The sequence below is a fragment of the Rutidosis leptorrhynchoides genome, chromosome 10 (assembly GCF_046630445.1).
Source record: "Rutidosis leptorrhynchoides isolate AG116_Rl617_1_P2 chromosome 10, CSIRO_AGI_Rlap_v1, whole genome shotgun sequence".
Classification (NCBI taxonomy): domain Eukaryota; kingdom Viridiplantae; phylum Streptophyta; class Magnoliopsida; order Asterales; family Asteraceae; genus Rutidosis; species Rutidosis leptorrhynchoides.
Genome location: NC_092342.1, coordinates 338,049,403 through 338,061,339, shown reverse-complemented (window position 1 = coordinate 338,061,339; position 11,937 = coordinate 338,049,403). Strand labels below are relative to the sequence as shown.

Sequence of the window (11,937 nt, the reverse complement as noted above, 5' to 3'; positions counted from 1 at the left end):
TAGATGTCTTGATCGAGTTACAGGTGGTGAACGTACAAAAGGTGGTGAACGTCTTGCTCGGTGCATTCACTGAATATCCTATTAATTTTTAAAAAGAAAGAAAAATTATATAAGTTATCAAATTAATAGACTTTTCTAATTTTGCCCACGTTTCGAATAGCCAAAAGATGCAGCAGAGGGGCATGATTCGTTTGGTCTCAATATAATTGAGTACTGTTTGGCTCCAATAACCCGGTCCACATACAAATCCAACTATTACTACGAACCAGAAAATTTTGATGTCTATCAATTTAACCACTTAAAATAAATTTTCGTAATTTTAAGAAATTTAGATAAGAAGTAGAATAAAAATCTATGTCCTAAAACTAGAATGTCGAGAAATAAGAAAGAAAAAGAGGGCGTCGAAAAACGTCAAAAAATAAAAGATTGAAAAATAATAGGCGTCGAAAAAATGAAAATAAGAAAGTAGCGCGTCTAAACTTAAAAAGGCACTAAAAACTAAAAATTAAAAGTTGCGTCTAAAAATATTAAAGCTTACAAGGAATTCTATATCCCAAATGGCAATATCTTAAAAAGGTACTAAAAACTTAGAACAGCGTCACAAAATTCTAAAGCACCTAAATCTTAGTCTAAAGAAAAAGCACTTAAGGGATTTTACGGCAAAGCCTAAAAATCTAGAAATAAAAATAACTATGGCAAAAACTATGATTTAAAACTAAATACGAGCGAAAAATACAAATATTACGCTAAAACAATTAAAAAGGAACAAAATATAAAAATAAACTAAAAGTTGTAAAAAGTACAATTTTTATAAAAATATTATTTTTATATTATTTATTTTATAAAACTATTAATTTTATAAATTATTTAAACTATTTAAACTAAATAATACAAAATAATAATAAAAACTAAATTATATAATAATAATAATACCCTAATTAGGGTTTAATTAATAATAATAATATATACTCCGTAATTAATGCTGTTTTAGGGTTGACTGTGGCCTGTCAGAAGACCTCCGCGAGTGCGGATAGGTCCAGTTCAATAGCTCCGCGAGTCGCGGAGGGTTCAATTTAAACTGAGAAAGGGTTCGTTTTTTACTCAGGTTCAATTAGAATTTATTTTTATTTTTTATGTTTTTCTGTTTTATCAAATATATATATATATATATATATATATATATATATATATATATATATATATATATATATATATATATATATATATATATATATATATATATATATATATATATATATATATATTTCTATAAAACAATAAAATACTTATATTTAAACTCAAAAAAAAAAAATACTTTTTAAATTTATATATTTTTTTAACAAACTCTTTTTGTATTTTTATATTTTTATATTTTTAAAAACTTATATTTTTATACGAAGAACTTAATAAAAACTTTTACAAAATTATATATTTTTTTTATATCATTAGCGTTGCGATTTCGGCGTTTAAGTTCCCCGGCAGCGGCGCCAAAAAATACTTGATGTGCGTAGAGGTGTATATGAAATAGCTTATATTTTACTAGGAAAAACTATTAAATATCATACAATTTTACACAAGATATTTATTTATTTATAGAACGGATATAACTAAACCTTGCTACAACACTTATAGGCAGTGTACCTAATTGTACAGTAGTGTAGTTTTTAGTAAGTCCGGTTCGTTCCACAGGGAATCTTTTAAACAAAGCTTAACGCTATATTAGTTTTAATTTATAAAAATACAAATATATATAAGTAATATTATTATTATAAAGGAGGGTTTTTATCGTTTAATGACCGGTTTGTCGATTTTTAAAACTTTAGTCGCGGTTAAAACCTAATGTAAAATATTAAATAAATAAAAGACTTAATTTAAAGCGTAAAGTAAATAACGATAATGAAATTGCAATAAATAAAAGTGCGATGAAATAAAATTGCGATAATTAAAAAGTGCGATAATTAAAAGTGCAATTAAATACAATGACAATAAATAAAAGTGCGATAATTAGAAGTGCAATTAAATATGAAAATAAAGGAATTATGCTTATTTAAACTTTCATAATCATGATGTTTGACGTGTTGATTTTTAGTTTATTCCCATGGGTTAATTGTCCTTTGTCCTGGATTATTTAATATGTCCGTCTGGTTTTTGTCCATAACAGTCCATCAGTCATAAATATAAAGTGCGAGTGTCCTCGTCAAATTATCCTTATACCCGAAGTCAAATATTCCAACTAATTGGGGACTTAAACTGTAACAAGGTCTTAATACTTTGTTTAATAATTACACCAGGATATCGACTGCGTGTAATCCAAGATTTTAATACTTTGTTATCAATTATGCCAAGTGTCCTTGTACATAATTTCACCACTGTTTTAATAATTCTAGTGACTATTAATCCATTCCCGTGTCCGGTTAAATGAACGATTATTCGTACATATAAATATCCCGCCCATCGTGTCCGATGGAGTGTATATGGTTATTTATAGGGACGTCCAATTGTAAAACTTTATATTAAAATTAACAAACTATCATTTAGTTAAACAAGTATAAAGCCCATTAATAGCCCATAGTCTAATTTCCACAAGTTTCGTTCTTTTGTCCAAACCCCAATTATGGTACAAAGCCCAATTACCCAATTTTAATTTTTTATCCCAACATCATGATTACTTCGTTTTAAATAAGCATAATAATAACTTAGCTACGAGACATTAAATTAAAAAGGTTGAACATAACTTACAATGATTAAAAATAGCGTAGAGTTACACGGACAGAATTTCGACTTACACCCTTACAACATTCGCTAACATACCCTTATTATTAGAATCAAAATTAAAATTAAAATTAAAATTATAATATATATATATATATATACTTTACGTATGATGAATGAGAAAAAGATGTGTAAAATTCGGCCGAATGCTCGGCCTTTTAAAGGTGGATTCCTGACTTTTTGGGCTCCGCGAGTGCGGTGGATTTTGCTCTTCAGAGCTCCGCGAGTGCGGAGCTGTGGAATCCAGCTCACACAAGCTTGGCTCCTAGCTTGCCGACGGTTTATATAATATAATATAATATATATATTAATTTTAAGAATTAATTATATATTATATTATATTCATGTGTATAGTTGACTTGTAATTTTTAGTCCGCTGCGTCGAGCGTTGAGAGATGACTCTGGTCCCGGTTCCGGATTTTCGAACGTCCTTGCGTATAATTTAATATCTTGTATTTTGTGTTTCGAATCTTGTACTCTTGTAATTTTGAGATGTTTCTTATCAATAATTGGAACCTCTTTGATTGTACTTTGTACTTTTTAGCTTTTTGGTCGTTTGCGTCTTCAATTCGTCGAATCTGTCTTTTGTCTTTACCTTTTATTATTTAAACGAAAATCACTTGTAAATAGAACAATTGCAACTAAAAGCTTGTCTTTCTTGAGGGATAATGCTATGAAATATATGTTCGTTTTTAGCATTATCATATATATATATATATATATATATATATATATATATATATATATATATAATAACGTTTGAAAATATATTTAATATTATTTAAAATCTTTATTACAATAAAATAAATATAATCAAATTGTTTTATATTTAAATTAATATAACATTTTATCACGTTATAAAATATATATATTATCATTTAGGAATATATAAATTTGTATATATTATATATATTTGAAATATTTTAATAATATAATATCAAAACTAATTATATTAAAACTCATTTTATTTAAAGATTGTAATAAATAGAAATCATTATTTCATAAAACGTTTTTAAGAAAGGAAAATCATATATAACTCATAACGAGTTTCAAGTTTTTATCTTACAGTTTAATCGTGAATTGGGAGGTAAAGTCCAACGGTTAATCCAAGGTATGAAATCATTTTAAAGTAAACGTCAATTTACTTAACATGCCACTATCCATTCTTTAAGCTATCTACATTCCCAAACTTTCACTTTCACATTAAATAATATGGAAGCTAACTAGTTATCTTATCAAAGTCACGAGGAAAATATTGTAAAGTATGAATTGGAAATGAAACAGAAATCTCCACTAACCCTTGTCTAGTTCCCGTTAATTGACACATTTGTTCTTACTTGTAGATCACTTTACCATTTTCCGAATATTGATAAAAAGGAACGATTTCTCAAATCAATGTGGACCTCACAATAGAGACCCATAATCATTTCATAATGTATCTGATGATTCAATCATTTGATATTATCATTTAATTCCGTCGATAAATATATTAAACATATATTGAAATAAATACGTTCATGTAAAGTATTATACATCTAATACTTTGTTAACGTTTTCAATTAATATAACTATATATTATATATACATATCTATATACACATAAATGTTCGTGAATCGTCGAGCACAGTCAAAGGGTAATTGATTACATGAATGTAGTTCCAACATTTTTAAGACTCAACATTACAGACTTTGCTTATCGTGTCGGAAACATATAAAGATTAAGTTTAAATTTGGTCAGAAATTTCCGGGTCATCACAATCTGGATCAAAAAATTTATGTTTACAACGTCTAAAACACTTATTTTGACCAGATTAACAATTCAATTTAACAAAAACACAATTAAACACGTAAAAATTCTTAGATTTAGTGATTTTTCAACAAAAACACCAAAACACAAACTTTTAATCGATTTTGACACAAAACCGATCGTTTAATCACGCACACAGACTCTGATACCACTTGTAGGATCGTGTAAACAAGATTAAATGATCTAATCTTCAATATCGAGTGCGAAAAAACTCGATATTGGGTTTTATACTCAAATCACACAATAAACCTATGATCTTGATGTGTAATACTACTTTAGAATGAACAAGATCGAACAAAACCAATGCTAGAGAACCAGGGAATCGGATTGAACACTTTTGGATGTTTATGATTCGTAACCCTAACAATGAACCCGTAATTCCCATCATATACTTACAGCTCGTGCAACCGTGCGATTGCATCCTGCAACCGTGCGATTGCCCAGTGTACCCGTACGGTTGCCTATTTGTAACCGTGCGGTTGCATTTCAACAGTGAAAGTTAAACGTTAAAGCATATTAACTTGATTGTAATGAACTCGGGGACTATAATGCACCAACAGAGTTTAGAGAAGGTTTGATAGAGGTAAGGTGGTTGTATGTTTGGGAAGAGGGTGCATATATGGGTATGGTGGAGGGTGGTGACCGAAAGAGATGATAGATATGTTTATCTATTAGTTACCTAGGTACATAAAAAAATTAATATCAAAAGGTCATTTGTCTAACTGTATTAATATGACCCTTTTAATTGTGAAATTGAGTGTTCAAAGTCATGCAATAAGACAAGTATATATACTTCTAGATTAATTTGAGGTAGTGAGATACATGAGTAGTTGTATTTCTTAAAAAAAAAAAAGAAAAAAAAAGAACATACTACTAATACTAATACTAATGTAATGAAAGTTCACATACGTAATTATGTATGCATATAACAAAAAACACATGTAACACTAGCTATAGATAACACATACTATATTGCCACTTGACAATATATATATAGTTTATATATCAACCCAAGAAGTAAACCCTTTATTTTGCTTGTATTAATTCTCCATAAATATACTCATCCTCCAATCACTAATCTCTCTTCTATTCCTCATCACAATTCTTCCTATAATTATTCACAAAAGCTAAAGTTTTTATGTGATCATGGTAAGGTGATATACATGCATGTATATACTTATATTCGAAATAAATCAACACAATTATGGTTGTATAGAAGTTTTCTATTGTTTCATGATTCAATTTTTTATTGAAAATTCTCAATTATGGTGTATGCTTGTAGGGAAATCGAAAGCCAGCTTGGTTAGAAGCTCTTTACGTGCAGAAATTCTTCACGGCGTGTTCTATACACGAGCACTTAAAGAAGAACGAAAAGAATATATTGTGTGTAGATTGTTGCATCAGCATCTGTCCACACTGTGTCCACGTTCATCGGTTTCATAGACTCCTTCAAGTTCGTCGCTATGTATACCATGAGGTCATTAGGCTCGAAGACCTAGAGAACCTTATCGACTGCTCAAATGTTCAAGTAAAATTCAAAAAAAAAAAAAAAAAAAAATATATATATATATATATATATATATATATATATATATATATATATATATATATATATATATATATATATATATATATATATATATATATATATATATATATATATATATATATCAATTCCTATATTATATACATAATATGTGTTGTATCCCTTTTGAATAAGCATAATTCAGTGAAATAGTTGTTAAATTAATTGGCTCATGGTTTGTATCATCAGGCTTATACGATAAATAGTGCAAAAGTTGTGTTTATCAAGAAGAGACCTCAAAACAGGCAATTCAAGGGCTCTGGAAACTATTGTACTTCTTGTGATAGGAGCCTACAAGAACCCTTCATCCATTGCTCTCTAGGGTGTAAGGTACAAATTCATAAATTTTACTTACCATAATATATACACAATTTTGATAATTAATTATTTTGAAAGTCTTTACTTTATAAAGTGATCAAGAAAAAAGTTATGAATAAGCTATATATTGTCAAGAAAGTAGATAACATAACTTATAAGTGATCAAGAAAGTTATAAATAACCTTAAATTTGTAAACTAAAAGTTACATCTAACAATTGAAATATGTACGTATGATTACAGTGGGATCCCTGATATTACTATTAGTACCTTTTAAGTCAGCATCTACAGAATTTTCAAGTTTTTCATGCACATCAAGTCATTAACTAATAACTACGGAGTAACTAATAACAACCTTCATCTGTGTAACTTAAGTTACCTGCACAATTTTGATGACCTTTTTAGGTTTCAGTCACTAATTCTGGAAATTATAATCTATCAGGGTACCATCACAGTTAATGTAATTAATGAAAGATTTAAAAGATATGAAGAAATTACGTGTTTCACTAGGGACGAACCATACATCAACATCTACATCAATTAATATGTAATGAAAAGAACAGAAGATATCTGGTTGCAGTTAATTAGCAACATAAAAGCATACTTATTACGTTGTTGCGGTTAGAAACATCAATATATTCCACCAACTTAACATAATTATCCTTTACCTTTGTTGACCAAAAGGAAGAAGTTAATACAATCATGAATGGCCTTTGGTACAATTATACTATTCATCACTTTGTGTGTCTATGTGTTTATATTCAACATGTGATCATGTACACGAATAGTAATTATCTACGTTTAAAACACAATTAGTGGTTTGGGGGGTCTTATATAAAGATCTCATGTTCAATCTTCGTTAGTAAGAATATCTTGAGGTGATGGAAGAAAAAGGTAGCAAACAATCATGAAATATTTGATTATGTCGTGTACATCCGAGTAAAAACATTTTAATTCGTTAGATTATTGTCACTAATGACATAACTTTATTCTATAATTGTTTGTCACATCAGCATCACGTCAACGTTTTCCCTATCACTAAGGAATAACTAATCAATATCATCCATAACACTCCTCCTCAACGACTAAATTAATTTATTTAATCATACTACAAATATGGCATAATAATGTACAACAAATTTAAATAAAGTGAAGCACATTACTCGTTATTCGATATGCTTTTAAACCACAAATGGATGGCTAAGTGGTAGATGACGATGGATAAATAGACAGTAGGTGAATAGCTCACCAATAACCCACCGATGGAAATGGTCTTAGTAGTTTGAACATAAAAAACATTATACTTTTTGTATCAAACTTATATACAAGTAACCTGATGAAATTTTGAAATCTTGAAGGTGGATTTTGCCCTGGAACATTATAGAGACCTCACACCATTCTTAAGGGTATGCAATGTGCTACAACTTGGTCCAGACTTTTTCATTCCAAATGACAACGGACACGATGACATGACGAATGAGACGCCTCATTCGACCATTGTGGACTATGACGACCCGATGAGCTCGTGTTCAGGCTCATCGGGCTCAGAAAACATGAGCATGATGTGCACTGAGTTTGTTAGCAGGAAAAAAAGAAGTGGATTATATACTTGTGGTAGATCATCTAATAAAGTTCATTCAGAAGAAGATATGACCTCAAGCATGAGTAGAAGAAAAGGTATTCCTCAAAGATCACCAATGTGTTGAGACATGAGCTAGAGAGCAATAATAAAAATAATAGTTAACAATAATAATAATAATCTCAGGTTGTTTCCTTTTTCTTTTAGAATTTTTTACTATTTTTGGCAATACTATTTTTCAGCTAGTGAGTTCTCTCTTTTATCATCTCTATAAAATTAAGAGTTAAGATGTTTTATGTTCTAGTTAATTAATTACTTGGTCGGAGGGGTTTTGTCTTAATCGCATCACGTGATTCCCAATTCCAAGTAATGGTTTGTACATTTTTCTAAGAATTTCTAATATATTTTAAGATTGTTACCATTATAATATTAAACCTGTAAAATTTCGAGGGCCTTATTGTACTACTAATATAAACAATTTTAGAATTGCATATAAATATTAAGATTTCGTAAGTTTCGTAAGTAGTAAACTATATTAATAATTAACAATTATAATTGGTAAATTTGTTGACATGGTCGGAAAATACTTATTACTCCGTACTTATTTAACTGAAAAACAAGCATTCCGGACAAATATGTAAATGGCTATAAACATGAGGAACCCAAGCCCGTGATACTCAATAAAGATCCAGCCCACTAAAAACGGGCCTGCTTTGTCGTGAGAAAAAAATCTAACGGCCCATTAGAAGTAAATTAACACAATTCTAACTATCTTATATTTGGGAAATCAGTGGAAATGCCTTCAATCATAACTAATTTTTAAGATCAGTTAACACGTCATGACCACGAACATAACAGAATGGTCTATGGTCGCTGATCATAATTGGTGGCTAATAATCCGTCGTTATTGTGGAATATGCCACGTGTTTGTCAAGATTATTGCTTACGATATAATATTATTATTATTGTAAACAAAAAAGAAAAAAAAAAAGAAAAAATAAAAACATTACTATAAACAAATGACACAAATAAAAGCTATAAATTGAGATTTCATGATATAGTTTATTACATGTAAATATATTTGAAATCATATTTCTTACTTAATATGATTAGTGACATCATTTCATAATTCTAGATTTCATAATGTCTTTGTTACATTATTTGTAAAAAGTAAACTGACAAGCAATATGTAATCCTAATTTAAAAGATCTTATATCCCATCATAGAAACAAATATATCAATATATGCTAGTACTACATTGCACTATACACATTATGTACATTAACCATGAAATTTTTTTCCCCTGTTCATGGTTGAACCACAATTACAACAAACTAAAGAATCAAATAAACAAAATATATATACCACAAAACAAAAACTATCAAATAAATTTGTGCTCAGTTTCCATCGCCCAAGAGCCTAGAACAGCCATAGAACTCGCAAAACGAGTACAATATCAGCAACAGCAGCACCAAAACAGTTAACAGTTGAGTAACCACCTTCCATAAGGATAACAACTTCTTTTTCATAAACTTAAATGTCTTCACAACTGGCCTCTTTTTGTAGTACTCATTAATCATCATAGCAGTCTTGTTACCATAATGGTTTACTTTGTTCATCCCATTGAACAAATCCGCAATTTGATCGTTTGTTAGATCGCCTTTAATGATTCCATTTTGCTTTAACAATTTTGCATCCTCAGCATCGTCGATAATTCCACTAATTAGATCAACAAACTGTGAAAGCGAATAACTAGAACACGAATAGTTCATAGAAGTTTCGTAGGCTACCAAATTCCTCAATACTACTTCTGAATTAACATCTAGAGTTATTATTGGCAAGTATAAAACAGCTTCTTCTTCTACAAACTTTAAGCCCCTTAAACCGTCATTCGTGGACTTAAACATTATCCCTGCATAGTAATGAAGTAAGGACACAGATGGTATTTTAATCTCCTTTACCAATGGGCCTTCATAATTTTTAGGATCGTCGATAGCAAGTTTTATGCCTAAAATGGTGAGTAATCTATCCCATGGTATATCTTGTATAACTTGTAATGGTTTCAAGATTTTTTTACCCATGCCAAAATTCATGGCTAAATCCGTAATTTCACCAATATTATCGCGTGCAGAATTAATATCCTCTTCATCAATCCTTATTTCCTCGGACGCGCTTTCTATTTGATATTCGTATTGAGATGATCTTTCGGTTTCGGATGATCCATTGTTGACAATCAAATGATACATTAGATCTAATAGATGCAAGTGGCTCGTTTCATAGCAAGAGTCGGACGAGATTGATGATAATTGGAGAGGGGAATTTTCATGACAATAATGCTCCATCTTGTGAAGCAACTCGATTTCATCGGTGTTCAATTGGCTAGAAATTTCGCTCAAAACCACGAAAGGGATTTGGTTCTCTAGCAACAATAAGTCCCTTGAAAGAATGGCGTCTCGTGCCAACTTTTTACCTTCGCGATCAACAAAGTATTCGTGTAAAAGATTAAGCAAGAACAAACCATCTATGGCGAAGATCCAAAATAACGTATCGTCATCAAAGTCCAAGTAGTTGTGGTAGCAACCTCTAACTAAAGGGTCTAGCTTTTTGAGTTTATCGATCAATAATTCTTGAAACTTATTGTTCTCGTGACGAAAATGGCGCGTTTGGTTAAAAAGCCACTTGGCACAAGAAATTTTATACCTTTCCATATGATATAAAAGTGGATCCATGTGATGGTATGGACCTAAGGCAATTACCTGAGGGACATAAGCCTTTGGTTTAAAAACGGTGATAGTTTTTGGAACGTTGAATATACAAATAGGATTTTCATCAGAAATGGATATAGCGACTTCCCTGATAAATTTTCGACTAATTTGATCTACCCATCTTTGTTCTTTGAAGGTAGAAGAAAAATTTTTGGTTAGGGTACTCATGTTTGGATTTTACCTTTTTTTCCTTTGATTACTCAATATTCAAGATTATGACATATATATAGTCATGCAACTTTGTAAAGTCTATAATCGTTCCTATTACGCATGTGACAAGTTCGTATATATGTAGCTATGCACCGAACCCCACCTAATTTCCAAAAATGGAAAGAAAGTGTTTTTTTGTGACGATACAAGTTGAAACTAAGATATGAACTCAATGTTGGATTGGGTTCAATTCGGCCCTACGAAACTACGCATGTAACATCTTCTTCCTTTATCATAAATTCTTGGAATGGTCTTTTTCTTATTTTTTATTTGTCTCATTTTGTGCAACTTGCATGTCATTTATGGTACCATTCTTCGTCAATACTCAATATCATGTTTTTTTTTTTTTTTTTTTTTCTTTTAAAAATTTGGGGTACGTGAAACATGGTAACTTTATTGACAAGTAAAATTGATTGGAAAAATTTTGGTTGTCGAGTCAAAGTTCTTCTATTATTTCCTTTTTGTTTTAGTCATTTATTACGGATCAATATTCTATCTATATGCTTTTATATTAAGATATAAGTAGCTGTGGAAATCAATAAAGATTAAAATGGTTTAAGACGTATAAAACTAACAAAACACGCGTAGTAGAATACACATAATTATTACTACGTACCAAATTTGTCTTATTTGTTATGAATAATACTATTCAATTTTTATTTTTTACAAACCAACCCCCTAACTTTCATTAAAATACAAATCGAACCCCCTACTTTATACCTATATTATAAATTATTATTTACCTCATCACTAACACCAAAAACATCCACCACGCTTTACCGGCTTCTACACTGCGCTCAAACAGTAGGACCCACATATGCCACTACTGTGCTACATTTTTTTTTTGTCTCCAACGATAAAAGAAGCAACTTTCTTAAAAGGAACAACCCTTCAATGCTACCA

At 29.9% G+C, this 11,937-nt stretch overlaps 2 protein-coding genes across 2 annotated transcripts; one reads left to right on the top strand and one right to left on the bottom strand.

The window, feature by feature from the left end:
- The first annotated feature begins 5,127 nt into the window (after positions 1-5,127).
- LOC139871398 (protein RGF1 INDUCIBLE TRANSCRIPTION FACTOR 1) lies at positions 5,128-8,186 on the top strand. The gene is made up of 4 exons (XM_071859112.1): positions 5,128-5,151; positions 5,862-6,107; positions 6,354-6,494; positions 7,839-8,186. Exons 1-4 carry the CDS (start codon positions 5,128-5,130, stop codon positions 8,184-8,186), a joined length of 759 nt encoding a protein of 252 aa, XP_071715213.1.
- A 1,270-nt stretch (positions 8,187-9,456) lies between these two features.
- On the bottom strand, positions 9,457-10,992 carry LOC139871397 (putative UPF0481 protein At3g02645). The gene has a single exon (XM_071859111.1). It carries the CDS (start codon positions 10,990-10,992, stop codon positions 9,457-9,459), a length of 1,536 nt encoding a protein of 511 aa, XP_071715212.1.
- Positions 10,993-11,937: the final 945 nt, after the last annotated feature.